At 35.7% G+C, this 18,348-nt stretch overlaps 1 protein-coding gene across 1 annotated transcript in view; it reads right to left on the bottom strand.

Moving 5' to 3' along the window:
* LOC136838573 (low-density lipoprotein receptor-related protein 1-like) overlaps positions 1-18,348 on the bottom strand; it is a 496,729-nt gene that overhangs the window by 89,069 nt on the left and 389,312 nt on the right. Inside the window, 12 exon segments of the mRNA XM_067103732.1 lie at positions 2,253-2,341; positions 2,468-2,677; positions 4,797-4,925; positions 6,915-7,031; positions 7,314-7,451; positions 7,950-8,041; positions 8,762-8,947; positions 9,886-10,047; positions 10,809-11,011; positions 11,658-11,849; positions 12,013-12,230; positions 15,221-15,405. Coding sequence (XP_066959833.1) covers positions 2,253-2,341; positions 2,468-2,677; positions 4,797-4,925; positions 6,915-7,031; positions 7,314-7,451; positions 7,950-8,041; positions 8,762-8,947; positions 9,886-10,047; positions 10,809-11,011; positions 11,658-11,849; positions 12,013-12,230; positions 15,221-15,405 — 1,921 coding nt within the window.

Raw genomic sequence — 18,348 nt, 5'->3', positions numbered from 1 at the left:
GAATTTCTGAAATTTTCGGCCGAGTTACCACGCGGACATAAGGAAAAAGTTTTTTTTAAAAATTCACCATAAATCGAAATATTGTGCTAGAGACTTCCAATTTGTTGCAAAATGAAGGTAAATGATTGAATATTACTAGAATGTAAGAGTTTTAGCTTACAATTGCGTTTTTCGACCATTTCAGTCGAGTCAAAGTTGACCGAAGGTTGAAATTTTTGTAGTCGACGTACGGTACGTCCACTTGGCACCCAACAGACAATTTTAATCGACGTATGATATGTCCAGTAGGCGTTTAAGGGTTAATTACTTTTGTACTTTAATATTTTGAAAAGGTGAGTAAGGTTACAAGTAACTGCAATTTCACCAAAATAGGGTATAAAACTTATTCTTCAGCACCAGTACAGAAAACTAAAGATACGGGGAAACAAACAACTGTCCTATTTTTTATTTCAGTGTATTTTTCTTCTCTCTCTCTCTCTCTCTTGTCCAACAACCCTTACGACAACGCCTCTCTCTTGTCCATCAACCCTTACGACAATGCCTGTCACGCAAGTTATAGCATAACGTGTCAGAATTCCCAACTCCCACAGCACCATCAAATATGTATCTCAACCCACTTGCTTCTTCATATCTATCAAACTTCTCAAGACACCATGGTGTTACAACCTCAGACATCAGCTGATCATAGGAATGAAGTGAGAAGAATGATTAAATCAGGTTAGGATTGGAAGCCTCTTCCTACTTAGTTAGTGAAGCGAAAATTGTTGTCAGGTGGCTATTTTGTAGGCATCTCACTTCAAAAGGGACAATCCCTATATAAGGACATATAAATCCTTGCACACCTCAATTGTGAACTTGCTGATCTCAGAACACTAGGTACACTTTTCTCTCTCTTTTACTCATAAATTTTTTTATGCATGATACCTTAGGATTTAATTTTAACAATTACCATATTTGCTACCTAACTCCTAAAATATTAAATAAATTCAACAAAAAATGTAAAGAATAATTACAGAAGTATGCATGATAAAGACACTGATAAATGAACTCTACTCTAATTTTTTTTCTCAGTAGGCCTAACTATATGCCACCCTAAGAAAATCACTCAGCCATTTGGGCCACAGCATTCCATTCCTCAAACATACACACTCACACACACTGAGCTGGCCTTCTTGAGAAGTAGTTATCATTAGAGCACATCCACCCAAGAACTTTTCCTGTTAATAAAAACTTTTCCAACAGTGCTCACTGGGTAGCATGGGGGTTATTCCTCTACATCCATAAATAATGGTGGAATTCAATGAAGAGCAATACATACAGAAGCTATTTCACAGATGTTACTAAACTGCTTCTATATTTTGATAATTCTTTTGTCTCTCCTCAGCTGGATTAAATCTAAGAAAATAATTCTGATCAATGATCCCACTTTTTCCTCAGCTCTGAGTCCTCATTTTCTATGATGCAAGTCCCCCCCCAATTCTCTCTCTCTCTCTCTCTTTCACATGTATATTTGTTACTGTTGGGCTAGAGAAGAAAATTAAGATTTATTGTGGAAATCATTAATTCCAATGCAACATAATAACCAAATTATTCCATGGCTTGGATGTCAGTTTAAAAGGGAGGCGAATTTTTAGAAATATAAATACTTAAGAAAACAATTGTTTCTTTCCCTCCGTTGACAAGCTTTGGACTCTGCTCAAGCTTCTATTTTTCCTGACCCTTTAAAATAACTTTGTTCCATTCATGAAGCAAATCTGTCATTCCCACATGGTTAATCCACACCCTTCTAACTTTTCTTCCTGGACTAGAAGGAGGCAATAGGCCTTTCTTCTTGAACATAATAATAGCTGTCAATTCTCCTGTACTACAACACTGTATACAAATCTCATGCTTGTGAGAAAATTTAGAACTATTATACTTGTGTATTTCACTGTAGAGAGGCACATGCTAAAACTTTATTCATTAGCCAGGAAGAGAAATTCTAATACTGAAGTGGTAGTTATATTTTAAGCCTGTTACCCATGTAGGAATTCTTAAAAGTTTTGAAAAAAACAACTACTATAAAAGCTATTCCTGAAATATGGATAAAAGGTTGAAATTTAAACATCAATTTTAGATGAAAAAAAGAAATATGAAGCAAGTAGCTTTTTTTTTTTAAGACAGTTCTCTGGCTTTAGGTTTGCATAAGAGTATCAATGCAGTCCAGTATTAATAGCTTTATAGTAATAAAACAGGCAAAAAAGTATTCTTACAGAGTTCAGAAGTTTCATCTGAGCCATCAGTGCACTGGGCTGTTCCATCACAAACCTGACTGTCAAGGATGCATTTACCATTCTTACATCTGTGAAAATGGATCAATACATTTAATTACAAAAAGAATTTACCTTGCAAAATATGAGAAAATTTAAATATTTTGGAAACTAAAATATCCCACAGAAAAAAATGTAAATTAAAAATACATATTTACCTGAATCTACCAAGAGAACATGAGTGGTTTGCACATAACTCTTCATCTTCATCATTTCCATCTGAGCAATCTTTCTCTCCATCACATAACCAAGCATCTGGTACACAAGCATTGTTTTTGCAACTTGTAAATCCTGGTTCACATGTTGAACTACAATTACGTTCATCAGATTCATCTGTACAATCTGGGTCATGGTCACAAACCCAGTCCCTGTAAGAAATCACAGGAAATTAATAATGACCATATATTACTAAATACCATATTTATATTTTACAGATCAGCAATGTACCTGCCTAAGAGCAATGAGGAACAAAAAATTTATGCAATCCATGCTAGAAACAATTAAGGCTTCCCTGATTGACACTTTCTTTGTATCACAGTGACATACAGAGATCCTGAATAGGACAATCTATTTACCATTAAGCAGCTTAAGTATCTAAATAGGGCAAATGCTGACTCCACCTGTACCCATGGAACTAAGAAGTTCCATTGGATATGGATTCATAAAAGAATGGATGACTGACAAATTCAAAAAGAACTTGTATGGAGAAAAACAAAGATGGAGGAGAAAAACTGAGAGACCTCTTTTGCACTACTCCAACACAAAAGTGCGATCTATATTGATGACTCCTAAATAAATGACAGGAAAGTAAATGCCCAGACAGAAGGTCCTAGAGCACTGTAGAGCTGCAGAGACATGCAGGAGGTGCAAGGAGGAGATGGGGCCTAGATGGCAAAACTTGTGCGTACACCATGAGCAGTTATGCTTTGCAATCATATTTTGTTATTATAAACCTATTCAACCATAAAACAGCCTTAAACTATGCAGAATGCATCCAGGTGAATGAAGCAATGCATTTCGAATAAATCTACTCCATCAAGCACGCTTAGTCAATTCCTGGATCCATGCAGATACTCAACTAATATCCATCCCTCTGTGCACCTTGGTAGTGATTTACTACTGGTCTTACCAGCATTTCTACTGTGTTTGGCAATGTACCGTTGACAGAATTTCATTTTCAATGTTTTCACATTTCAATTTCCTGTTGCATGTGATGTGCTTTTAATATTTAGTAAATTACTTCATTACCTTATGACTAGCAAAAAACACACTGCCCTCAGGTTTGGTATCTTTGATTTGACCTCATTACAGCACCTTACAGCACCACTCATGTCATGTTATTAAACCCACATGGTCTAATCAGCCTCAGCACTTGTGCTCTGCCCTGGGAATTCAAATTTATGAAAAAAAATTATCATTACAGCCCAAAAAGCCTTCTTTCTGGAATGAATACAGACTGCTTCTTTTTGACTCCCATAAAAAATGTCAAATTCAAGTCTGTCACTCAGCTTTTCGAGGAAAAGGAATGTTTATCAGCCACTTTGCTTTGTTATCTTGCTATAGTTATGAAATTAGTTTCCAATACTGGATACTAACTTCCTTTACTCATCCCAAAAACATGAAGATACCACTGCTTGCCAATTGCATGTAGACCTACTCTGGGACTGAGGAAATCTTTCATACTGACAAATTCCTGAATAGAAATTAGCAGTCTTCATGTCATCTGAACTTATGGTATTTTTGTCAAGTTTGATCACTTTTTAAGACCAACTCAAGCATCATACACAAACCTATATCAGTTGGATACAACAATAATGGTTACACACCCAAGGAAACAAAGAATTCTAGCCAAAACCTTTGTGACTCTTCCAAGAGGATCCAACCAGTGACAGTTTGCAAGTGCATGTTTGCAAGGATATTCTATATATGAAGACCTCAAATGAATCTCTTCAGGACATCTCAAAGCATAGACCTTCCAAATTTTTACTTCCCCTCCCTACACTAAACAGTTTGGAAAGTGTATTCCTTGTGGCATTCTTGGAATGATTCAGAAGTTTATACCTTTCCTTACTTAAGTCTCTTGATATGTGTTGAATTAGATAATGACATCCAAAACCTCAGAGCAATTAACTTACGGATTTGTTTGTTGAAAGGATACATTCATCTCTACAAGAAAGCACAAAAGACAATTATGTATAATTTGGAAACTCACTATGTTGTAGTTCATAAATACTAGGTCGTAGTAACATTTCCGTTTTCAGATATAAACACTTAGGAAACTGGATTCTTGTACAGTAAAATTTTACTAGCATTAAATGACTATAAAAATTAATTTACCATGAAAAGATAGATAACCCAACACTCTTTTAATCCAAGAGAGCCAATATTAAATAACACAACTACAGGGAGAGCACAGTATCCATTAAGGCAATTCCATGTTACTATTCTTAAATCTCTACAGAACATATCCTTTTAGGGCTTACTTACTGTAATATACAAAATGATGAGGTTTCACATTTGAACATGTTGGGTTCACAATTCACGTTGCATTTGAGTTCATCACTCCCATCTAAGCAGTTGGTTTCTCCATCACATCTGTTTTTCCCAGCAATACACCTAAAAATAAACCAGAAAGTTTACAAGACATTAACATTAAGTATAATATGTTTTATGCAAAAAGACTCAAGCACTTGTGTGTGTATAACTTCTACTTTAAAACAATTCACCATGATCAGTGAAATGTTTTAAATCCCTTCCAGTAGCAACTGCTGAAAATTACCTATAATGCTACAATTTGAGTACAAAACATAGTCTAGATAAAATACTGAATAATAAACTGTGGCAAATGAATGACAATTTACTCAATATCAGACTCTAAACCTTCACCAAATGCCACATCAAGAGGAAGAATTCAACTGATAGGTGAAATTCCATCAATACTAAAATGTGTTCAGCCCTTTATCTTAATCACTAACATTGTAGCTGTTGAGGATTTAGTAAGAATAAAAAGAAACTTAAGATTCAGATACACTATAAAAAGGAAATGTCAAGTTTGTGAAACATTGTATACTTAGCTTTCACAGAAAATCTTCCTTATTTCAAGAAATACAATAAAAATTCTTCCTTATTCCAAGAAATACAACAATAAAAATTCAAGATAAAATATAGAACAGAAGAAAGTTAAGAATACAAGGTTAATCTAACACCTTCTATGTGCAAGCAACACAAATTGTAAATGACTTATTTACACAAAATAATTAATGGTAGTAGTGAATCACTCTAACAGATAACTTAAACCTTAACTACAGAGTACCATTTTAATAAAAGGTCAAATTCTGCAACCACATTACTGACTATTAAAATCATTACACTCTTCAATCTATTCCAGCCTTGCTATCTGATAATGCTTTAGATCTACTCAGTCTGGTTTAGGCTGTTGGATACTTAAAGGAACAGCTCAGAAAGGTGTACAGACAAGAAGACATAACAGTTATTGCACTTGGAGATATCAATTCCCTTTTGCCACCTATTTGACAGATTTTATGTGAAAGAGGATGGGCTACAGGGCAAATTAGGCCTGGTGGATCATGTTCTCCCTCCTGTGAAAGATATGGCACATTCATGTATCTCATCCTCCTCTTTCTAACTTAGCAAAAGAAAAACAAAATAAATATACCCAGCATTAATAAAACAGAATGTTAATACCAGATAAGAGCAGAGCAAAAGCAGGATACCCATAATGAACAGAAAACAAGAATAACTGCCACAAAAGAAAACACTAAAGTACTAAATGATGATAGCTACCACAAAAGAAAACACTAAAGTACTAAATGATGATAGCTAAAGTCAAGAAAACAAAATGTGCAAAGTAGTAAGACCGGCAAATAACACTGTTCAATACTAAAACTGAGATTGGGGTGTTAAGCTACCTTTGCTCATTAACTAGTTAAACAATAATGTATAAAGTAGTTTATGATAAGAATAAAAATAACTATATAAAAAAGATATACAGTCTGTGAATGTTTATTATTGTGTTTCAAGAGCAAGACATGCAGGAAAGAGAGAAATATGTAATAACATACAAGCAGTTGCTAAAGAACTGGAAAACCCAATAAGAATGTAAAGTATTCATATTTCAACAAATTTTTCAAATTTTTTACACTTAACAAAGTGCAAAAATGGAAAACAGTAAAAACCCAGCACCAATGAAACCATCTTAAAATTTGATAAGTGTACAATAATTACAGACAGCAAACCAGAGTAACTGCTGCACAACATTATACAAGCTAGCATTAAAATGTGTTTAAAAAGGGAAAAAATAATGAATTTTACTGAAGAAAACAAGCTGGGAGTTGTCTGAAGAGCTACAGCCAACTGGACAGACTCAAAATATACAGTGGATTTATGGATAAAGGCTTGATGGTCCAGCTGGCACTAGTGTCACAAAAAGTGCTTTTCTTCTTTCTCTTTTATTTTTATGAACAAAAAACGGCGAGTGCAGAGACAATCCTAAACCTTAATGTGGGCATAATACAATTTACGGGATTGTTCTGAATACAGTAACATATAGTTTCATTTACTTAGTTAAAAATAATTTAAACGTACCTTCCATCATCACAACGAAACTCACTTTCTGTGCACTCTCTGATGGGGCAACTTTCTTCGTCAGAGCCATCTTCACAGTCATGCTCACCATCACACTTCCAACGAGTAGGTATGCATCTTTTTTTAAAAGAAATATCAATATAGTTAACCATCATGTCTGACAAAAAATGCTGATTTTCATTTCAACACAAAATTTAGTAGGAGAGCTCACTTGGTTAGAAATGTACATCGCTATGGCTGAATCATAAAATTATATATCTTTATCTCAACTTTGGTAGGGATGTACTCATAAAAATAATGTACTTATGGTATTTATGAAGAATATTGGTAGAACAACAACTTTTCTTTTCCCTTTTGCAATTATTTCCCCACACTACGAGTTAAACTTATTTTTCTTACTTTTTATTTTGACACTGGAAGTGAGAAGCATCACACGTAAGTGGTTGAGTACAAGTATCTCCTTCATCTTCTTTTTCAGTACAATCAAATTCTCCATCACATCTCCATGATCGTGGAATACATCGGCCATTGTTACATCTGAAAACATTACTTTGCATTAAATAACTGTAACACAAAGGTATTTTATTGAAAATTTATAATGCCATGACTCAATAATGTGACATTTTTCAGTTAAATAATTCTTAATATTTATGCTTTGGGAAAATAAACAATAGGAGAGGCTAAACTTGTCCTGACAAAAAATGCTATTCTTGACAATATCTCACAAATAAAGATGAGAAGGCCAAGCTACCCAACTGTTACCATGGCCTTCACATTTCCATGATACTGCTACTACATTCAGTGTTTGTAAATTCTAGAAATTTAGGGCTTAAATAAAAATCACAGCCTGATAATAGCATGTACATCTTACTAGATAATTTTAACAATCTTTACAAAGAGGAAGATTATTCATGACCGATATCACAATCATAAAACAGAAGTTTATCCTTTCTGTGTCTTTTTTAATGGGTCATTTAAGCTGCATTTAAAATAAAGCTAAAAATGGGAACAAATCTTTTAAAATGAAAACCTTACTTGAAATTTTCTGCTGGGCATTCTCGTGTCCTGCAGTCATCTCTCTCATCTGAACCATCTGTACAGTCTTGATCACCATCACAAACCCAAACCTGTAATTAATAGTAATATTTCATTCAAAATACATCTATAAGAAGTTTCCATGGTCAAAAATTAATCAGAGATTGTTTTCTAAACATGCAAAAAATCTTTAATCAGGTTGCAGATCCAACTAACTTTAACCAAAATCTTTAATCAGATTGCAGATCCAACTAACTTTAACCAAAGATATGTTATATACATTAAAATATGTAATAAAACAATTTTGATGGCATCTTTCATACAGGACAGTACAGTAACAAAGGAATTTTCAGTTGGTGAAGTGTACTGGTTGACCTATTAAAAATATTTAGAAATATATCATGCTGAAATATAGTACATAAAAGGATAGATGTAAAAAAATACTTTATAATTCTAGATTGACCATAAACAAAGGTGTAACAACATACCAATAATGAAAAAAGTCTAACTGTATACTTCAAATGTACTGTACTTTGATGATCTATCTGCAGTACAACAGGACAGACAACTCTTTTAATTGTAAGAGTGGTTTACTGATTATAATTGCATCGTATATACTAAAAAGCAGTAATAATATAAATATTCATATTAAATTTATTATTTGCATACTTACATAGTGTTAAAGATAGTTTATCTCTCCTCGCCTATCGGCACAGAGATATAAGCTATCTTTAACAGTAGGCAAGATTCATCCCAAATAAAACATTTTTGAATACTGGTACAGTATAACATTTTAAAGATTAATTACTTACTTTTGGAATACACTGATTATTATTGCATGAGTACCAATCCGCATTGCATGTAGGAGCAGTACAGTTCTTTTCATCATGTCCATCTGGACAATCTGGTTTTCCATCACACCTTCGTATACCAGCAATACAAAATGCTGAAGAACCATTTACTGGTGGACACTTGAATTGCGACAGAACACAGGCATACTGGAAAATAGAATATTACTGTATTATATACCACAAACAAATTCCATTATAATTTTCTTTCACTATACCTGTACTTATCTAATGAGCTAGCTGGGTAGTAACTGAATGTGCAGTTCTTATTAAAAATCTTCCAGAACTTTATCATCTTGAACTTAGGAGGGTAAATAACTGCAACAGGAGCTTCACTACCTTACTTCCATTAATTAAAAAATACTCATAGTAGCATGAGTCTTGAAATGCAAAAACAAATCCACAGTTATGTATAAGTACATATATTTAAAGATAAATCTGTACAGAAAGCTTTAGGGAAATTGTTCGATTCCCCTTTCTGAACAGTTTCCCGAAAGGTTTCTGTACAGATTTATCTTTAAATATATGTACATATACATAATTGTGGATCTGTTTCTCCATTACTTCCATCATTAACAATAAAGACCTGATATGGCATTTCCTTGATGGAAATGCCAATGAATTAATTTGAGAAACATTTTTCAACATTAGTCACTAATGAAATGGTTTCATGATTTACTTAATGAGGGTTTGTCTTCTTACAGTAAGTGGCAGTTTTTATATAATTTTGTTTCGTTCTTCAATTTCCACGTAACAGTAATATGTTTTAAGAGCATAAAACAGAATAGGTGTTTTGTTTTCATGAACTGCAAACTCATACCATGAATATCAGAAGAAAATAATCTAGGAAACAGCCTCCATCTGAGCAGAAAACCATATAAAAGTAGTTAACCTACTAAATCTCTTTGTTTCATTAAACAATACAACTTACATCAGAGATGACCAGATGATTTATTCAACCTGCATGATACTTCAATGTTTCACTTAACTGTTTCCATCTCTGACAACTAATGTTGCCCCTCTAGTCAACAGGGTTAATGATTTGTTATTTCTAAACTCCCTTGGTCAAGAATTAATAATATACTTACTTCGTTACAGTTGGGTTCATCTGAGCCATCTTTACACTGATCCTGGCCATCACAGATTTGGGAAGGATGTATGCAATTGCCATTTTTACACTGGAACTGTCCAGGGGTACATTTGTATTCAGGACAGTCTTCTGGTTCATCCGAATTGTCTCCACAATCATCCTTGAAAAAATATAAAACAACTGAATATCAAATGCCATTTCTTTAACTGGCTCTCCCATCACCTGACTGTTTGGGCTTACTCCATAACCAGTCTTCCCCCAGTACTTTTAATTCTTTGAAGATTATAGAGTATTACTGTATATATTATAATAAAGACTGATGTCAGTTGGACAGTAATGTACCAGATTGGGAAATAAAAATAATTACATTAATAAATTCCATAACAAAAAATGATTTTAGCATTAGAAAGAGACTAATACATCACATGCAGATTTATATAAATGATCAAACAGCCACAATATGAAATGAAAACTGTATAGTCAACTATCATTTATCCATGATAATTCACCAAATCCTTGGTGGAACTAGTAGCCACCCAAATTTCTAAAATACCATTCAATGCACCTTACAAGTGTTTATCACTTGAAATTACTGTTTTATTCTTTTTTGTTTGCTTTTATATTTTCCACTGTCTCTCTGAGTAATATATCATTCCTGATTATCTGATTCAGGAAAACTGAGAGTTTACGTACTGGGCATATTTTCCTTACAAAATCATGAAACAGTATAAAATAAACGAGACACAGAAACAATTTTTTTTATCTCAAATAAATGGTTCTGTAAAAGCCAACCATTGAATATTCCTAATGATTTCATGTAGTGGGTGATAAGGAACAATATGATGTTTGAAAGATATAAAAATTCACAACAAGAAATGGAAATTGCTTACAGAAAACAGTATTACTGGATTAAATAATTACCTGAGTATCACATCTCCACCAGAATGGAATGCATTTATAGGTGGAATTACATACAACCATAGATGAGAGGCAATCACTTTTGCAGGACACGCCATCTTCATCAAGAGCAAAGTTTTCTGGACATGTGCATGTCTTTTTACCACCAGGAGCCAAAAGGCACATTGGGTTACATCCACCATTGTTTTCACAAGGATTATTTATCACTGAAATAAAAATGAAATAACATTCATCAAAAGAAGAGAATAAAATATATAATACTTCCATAAAAACAAATCTTTGCATTCATATTAACTGATTACACGATTACTGGCATATCATAAGAACATACAAAATATGAATAAATGCCTTAATCTATACACAATAACTGTTTTAATATGACAAACTGAAAATGCTTATAGATAGATAACAATGCATTAAGAAAATTAAATCTATAGTTTTGTTACCTAGCCTTCCAACTCAAAGGAAGTATTTTGGGTCAGTTATGTCTTTGAGAGTCCAAACACCGACAAAACATATCAAAGATCCAAAATGGTAGTTAGCACTGTAAGTTATGGGGTCACTCAAGAGAACATACTCAAGCACCCCATACATGAGCAGTCTCATTCTCTTGCTTTTAGCTCTAATCAGTACAAAAAAAAATACATCTTCCTTTTCTGTTTACATTTTGGTAAACAATTTCACTGTCTTTTTTATACTAAATTTCTGGAGCACAGTGACAGGCTTACACAATGATAAGTGATTCTCACAAATACACAAAATATGTCTACATCTGTACTGTACTTCCAATTATTCAGAGAAAGAACTAAGATTCTACCTTAAAAACAATAATATGGCCAAACATGAACTTACAAGGTTGCTGCCGAAAAGGATGGTAAACATGAATATCCATAGGCCTATGCACAGCATTGTAAATTGTGCGAACATTAGCCCCAGAGTATTTATCAGCACGTACAACAGCCTTCAATTCCCAGTCAGTCCAGTAGATATAATTTTCAAACACAGTGATAGCAAAAATGTGCTGGACATGTAATGGAGCAGTATCTGTAAAGATAAATCAAGGGCATGGAAGTAGTTTTCAATAAGACAGAAATAACAACACTAAACACTAATATACAATAATGCAAAAGCTTCTAAATCAAAATAGGATGATTTCCAGACTTTTACTTTATATTAAAAAAGTATGTTTATACAAAAATTTACGTACCTTTACTCTTGATAATTCTGATATTTTTCCCATCAAGGTCCGAATGAGCTATATAATCCTGGTGAGCATCAGCCCAAAACAGTTCATGAGTTACATAAGATATAGTAAGTGCATTTGGCCAGCCAAGTGTTGTGTTCACTATGACACGCTGATCTGACCCATCCATACCAGCTTTACCTATATGAGGTGAATTACCCCAGTCTGTCCAATACATGTATCTGCAAAAAGGAATGAATATAAAGTAAACAGAGTATTATCCAAAACTACAATTGAAACATTAAATATAGCTGCATGATTTTCATAACATGAATTTTTTAAAACTGAGATTCTAATATTTGTTTCTAGATACATCTTGATTTTTCTAATGCCTAGACACCTGAGAAGAAAGATCAAATAGAATCCTAACCACTAAATAGAGTTAGAAAATTGATATGACCTTCCTTCAAAAACCCTGTCTCACCTACCAAACTCTCTCAATTACTGACTACCTGCAGGTCAAGGATGTAGTAATAATTGGGAAAGATCAGATTAATCTACTGTATTTGGTAGTTTAATCAGACCACTGTTTTTAAACAATTAACTACATTAGGGTTGCCCAAAAAGTTTGTTCTCAATAAGAAAAACTAAATTTATCTACATAAAATGCAATTCTTTAGGCATTTAATTATGGTATAAAAAGAAAACGAGGATTCTGACAAAGTTTCTTTGCTTTATTTCCAAATCTTGACATCTGCTACTAGATGAAGTTTGGTCATTGAGCTAAATGTGTTGTTTGTTAGTATTAACCTGAATTCTCTGCATGCAAGATTGGGTCACAGGGGCCGTCCATGGGTCCAATGAGTGTGACCAATACAAATAAAAGATCAAATTATTTTAGTGTGGTACTCTTTTTGGTTTGAAGCATGCCACTACCCAAAGATGACTTTTATCTGTTTTAATTTGCTGTTACCAGATTTATTATTCCATACAGCATACCACTGCCATTCACTAAACACAATGGGTTTTTGGGATATTAAATAATCACTAACAGGATTGCATGTTTTTGATTTAGGCATAAAAGTTGCAGCTTTGGTCACTTTCCTGGCATCTTCATTTTCCTTTGTGCCTCCATGGGTAGGGATCCAACATTGTTTAACATTTAAAACATCTTCATGCCATTTGGTTTGCTGTGCAAGAGAATTTCTATGACAATATTGTAGGACTTTTGTAACCCTTCTAGAAGAACTCAAAATTACAAATGTCTGTGATGGCATAATCATCAGTACTGAATGAATTGCACAGTTCTGCCATGACAACAAATGTTGCTTAGCAGTAACTCCTATGCCTGATGAAAGTTTTAAACAATCAGCATACAAGGTAAAGTGTAAACCTATGCAACCTAACCTTAATGTTTTACTGTTATTTATTTTCTACACAAATATATCTATACTTTTTTTTATATACAATACAGATGAGTACAACTTCAGACATTACAAATAGTCCAAGATGGAAGAAGCTCTAGTTCTGGAGGAATTCTGATCTTTTTATTACTGGAAGCTGAGTAGGCAGTACAAGGCAGATATGGAGAAAGAAGCAGACAAGGAAACTGGCAAATCCCTTTCTGGGGTGACAGGAAGACACTTTGGAGCAAGATATCAAAGGTAGTCAATGCTCACACTGCTTATGCTGATAACTTGAAAGTAGCAAGAGGCATCTCTGAGGAAGAAGCCTCATCAAAAGAGGGAGATGAGAAGAAGAGTCCATAGATTCACCAACTGCAGAGGCGGGAACTCTATGCTTATACTCACAGTGCCATGTGTACACGTACTACTGATCGACACACCAGTTCTCAGAAAAACAACACACTTCAACAGGGCGTAGCAGTTTTGGCCCTTGAATGAAGGGCACTGTGAGTATAGGTCCTTATCCAAAGACAATGTAAAAATGAATTGCAGTTCTTAGCATGCCTGCCCACACAAGTAGGCTGAGCCATGATTAGCATAAAATAACTATCCTTAAGGGAAGTATAAGACTTGAAAATCACATAAAATCACAATAAACTGATGTAATCACCTGAGACTAAGTCCTCACGAAAAACAAAATGAGCTGAGGCAGAAAATAGAACTGGAGGCAATTACTACTGTGGATTAAGGAAAGGCACACCCAACAGAGTTAACAAATCATCCTAATAAGACTCATGACGAATTGGTTCTCACGAAGCAAAACTAAAATGCTTTGCTGGGCTACGAAAAACATCTTACTTGACTTCATATATCCTCTACTATGAGTTACCTCTGTCTTTCTGTTGACAACTTATGTATTTAACACTTATGAATGATGACACGGTACCACAAGATTGTCTTCAAGGTAAACATTCTCCAAGGAGGTTTCCTTAAGGTTTCATAATGTTTCCTTATAAAGCCCTGCAGCACCAGAGTGATACTGTATTTCACTTGGGGGAGCAGGTAGTCACACAGTATGGCCAGGTTATGTCCTTTTTCAAGTTCTAAACATGAATTTGTGAAGTCCAATCCTGTAATGACCACATACCTTGAAAGCCCACCTGTAATGCCCACATACCTTGAAAGCATTCTTCTCTAGTTACTCCCTTGCCAAAGGAAAAGTAATCTTACTAAGATAAGAACACTGACAGAATGAAGAGAGTTTTGTCCATGGCACTAACCACAGAAGATGGTCTATGGATGAAAGAAGAAAGGTCTAACAAATCACTCTGTCTAAAGACTATCTCAACTGCAGAGCACTGTTGGTACTTCATTCGAGTTTCAATTATTTTGAACAGCGTACTTTTCTGCCTCAAGCAGATAAAAACTTTTTCATGTACTGTATATTACTGGTGTTTATAAATTGTGTAAATACAAAATATCAAAATATACTTAAAAATTACAAAAAGAACAAATGCAAGACATTCAATTTCAAAATTTACTATATGTCAATTACAAAATTTACTACGGTTTACTTTTACATGTAGATATGGTGCTTTATCACGAAAATTCATTTACTGTATAGAGCATAACAACATAACATTTGTTCAACCTTGCCTATATTCATACAATGACTTTTTACTATTTCTCATACAATATTTGTCTCTTTCATATCTCCAAATATTGCCAAAGGAATTACATCATGCATCATTATCTTAAATATTGTACTTAACTTCATTATGAAATGCTATAAAAGAGAAAAATTTGACACAGTATGCATAACTTACCCATTGTAAGGATCAAGTACAATTGCGCGAGGATCTTGTAGTCCTTTATTAATGAGAACTTTTCTGTACTGACCATCTAGCTTGGAGACTTCAATGGTATCTTTACCCTTATCACACCAATAGAGATTCCGGCCCACCCAATCAAGGGCTATGCCATCAGGGCTTTGCACTGCAGAGTGAAGAACCTGCAAAAATTTGGTGCAAAGCTTCACTAGGAGATCCTCAAACTATCCAAAACTTTTGGTAATTTCTCATCAGGACTCTCCCAATATTTTCCAAAATACATATCCATTAGTATTCAGCTCCAACATGGGTCCGGAGTTGGTCTGTTGTAATCTAATAGTGGTCTTCCATAGTCTTACACCAACCAGTAAAAACTACATAAGAAATCACTCATTGAAGATTATTAGCCCTCATAAAAAATACAATTTTATTTTATAACATCTACAAAACTTGGGATTCCGCCTCTATTCTTGAGATTAAAATAAGGATGTAATTGAGTTTTTAATTGCATACTTTCAATAATTGAAATGCATATTAAAATGTTCACAGTTTCTAAACACTGTTCTAAGGCAGGAAATAGTTTAATGTTTCATTTCAAGCCTTTTTTTTATTATCTTTACTTTTTTCTTTACACTTTAAAAAAATAAATTAATATGAACAAGATGTCCACTCTTCTGCTAACCACTCAATAATTAAATTTTATGTTCTGATCATAACCAATCTTTATGATTTGTGCAGAAAATATATGAGCAATTAATCATTGTTATTGAACAATTAAATTGCCAGTGATCTAAATAAAATTTGCATATACTGTACAATGTAAGCTCACTTAATGACAATTTGAACAGCAGACGGATTTATCCTAACAGTGTTCTTTCAAATTCACTTGTACGTGCTGGTGGAAATCATGATTTTCTTGGGCATTTCTTTGTTACTGTTCTCAGAAAAATAATTAACAGCAATACTGTAATATCAGAAACTACAGCCATGAATTTTCTGCATAACCATCCCAAAGTTATTACAAAGAACAATCCAACTCCTAGAATAACATCTTGATAATATGGTACTGTACACTGTTTAGATTTTCACACACAAGAAAATTTTTATAATTTGTACGTGTGGCACTTGGCAGAAACAATAAAAGGTCATGATGAGAAACTTATACAATATGAAATTACAGCAAAATTCTTAGGCAGTCCACGCTTACCGGCAGCACTGGTTAACGGCATTTCGGTTTTACGAAGCTTGGCTAACGACGTCGTTAACCAAACTTTCGGAGCCGGTAAGTGATTTTCAGCGCCGGTAAGCGGTTTATCGGCGTTGGTAAGCGGTTTATAGTCGTCGGTAAGCGATTTTCGGAGTCAGTACGCGGTTTCTCGGCGTCGGTAAGCGATTTTCGTGGCCAGAGGCAGTTTACTGGCGTCGGAAAGCGATATTCAGACCCGTTAAGCAGTTTATTGGCGTCGGTAAGTGATCTTCAGGGCCAGTACCAGTTTATTGGCAATGGTAAGCGATTTTCAGGGCGCTGGTATGCAGTTTATCGGCGTCGGTAAGCGATTTTCAGGGCGCTAGTATGCAGTTTATCAGCGTCGGTAAGCGATTTTCAGGGCCAGTAAGCAGTTTATCGGTGTCGGTATGCGGTTTATCGGCACTGGTAAGCGATTTTCGGCACCGGTAAGCGTTTCATCGGCGTCGGTAAGAGTTTCATCAGCGCCAGTACACAGTTTATTGGCGTCGATAAGCGATTTTTGGGGCCAGTAGCAGTTTATCGGCGTCGGTGAGCGATTTCGGTGCCGGAAGTAGTTTATCGGTGTTGGTAAGCGGTTTATCGGCGATTTTTGGCACCGGTAAACGTTTCATCGGCGTCGGTAAGCGATTTTCGGTGCCGGTAGGCAGTTTATCAGTGTCGGTAAGCGGTTTATCGGCACCGGTAAGCGATTTTCGGCACTGGTAAGCGTTTCATCGGCGCCGGTACACAGTTTATTGGCGTCGGTAAGCGATTTTCGGTGCCGCCAATCAGTTTATCGGCGTCGGTAAGCGATTTTCGGTGCCGGTAAGCAGTTTTTCGGCGTGGATAAGCGATTTTCGGTGCCGGTAAGCAGTTTATCGGCGTCAGTAAGCGATTTTCGGGGCCGGTAAGCAGTTTATCGGTGTTGGTAAGCGGTTTATCGGCACCGGTAAGCGATTTTCGGTGCCGGTACACAGTTGATCGGCGTCGGTAAGCGATTTTCGGTGCCGGTAAGCAGTTTATCGGTGTCGGTAAGCGATTTTCGGTGCCGGTAAGCCGGCGTCGGTAAGTGATTTTCGGTGCCGGTAAGCAGTTTATCGGCGTCGGTAAGCGATTTTCGGTGCCGCTAAGCAGTTTATCAGCGTCGGTAAGCAGTTTATCGGCGTCGGTAAGCGATTTTCGGTGCCGGTAAGCAGTTTATCGGCGTCGGTAAGCGATTTTCGGTGCCGCTAAGCGTTTATCGGCGTCGGTAAGCAGTTTATCGGCGTCGGTAAGCGATTTTCGGTGCCGCTAAGCGGTTTATCAGCGTCGGTAAGCAGTTTATCGGCGTCGGTAAGCGATTTTCGGTGCCGGTAAGCAGTTTATCGGTGTCGGTAAGCGATTTTCGGTGCCGGTAAGCAGTTTATCAGCGTCGGTAAGCAGTTTATCGGCGTCGGTAAGCGATTTTCGGTGCCGGTAAGCAGTTTATCAGCGTTGGTAAGCGATTTTCGGTGCCGGTAAGCAGTTTATCGGTGTCGGTAAGCGATTTTCTGTGCCGGTAAGCAGTTTATCGGCGTCGGTAAGCGATTTTCGGTACCGGTAAGCAGTTTATCAGCGTTGGTAAGCGATTTTCGGTGCCGGTAAGCAGTTTATCGGTGTCGGTAAGCGATTTTCGGTGCCGGTAAGCAGTTTATCAGCGTTGGTAAGCGATTTTCGGTGCCGGTAAGCAGTTTATCGGTGTCGGTAAGCGATTTTCGGTGCCGGTAAGCAGTTTATCAGCGTCGGTAAGCAGTTTATCGGCGTCGGTAAGCGATTTTCGGTGCCGGTAAGCAGTTTATCAGCGTTGGTAAGCGATTTTCGGTGCCGGTAAGCGGTGTCGGTAAGCGATTTTCTGTGCCGGTAAGCAGTTTATCGGCGT

This window comes from Macrobrachium rosenbergii, chromosome 5 (genome assembly GCF_040412425.1).
Source record: "Macrobrachium rosenbergii isolate ZJJX-2024 chromosome 5, ASM4041242v1, whole genome shotgun sequence".
NCBI classification, from domain to species: Eukaryota; Metazoa; Arthropoda; class Malacostraca; order Decapoda; family Palaemonidae; genus Macrobrachium; species Macrobrachium rosenbergii.
Note: the sequence above shows the minus strand (reverse complement) of the source record. Positions and strands in the feature narration are given on the sequence as shown.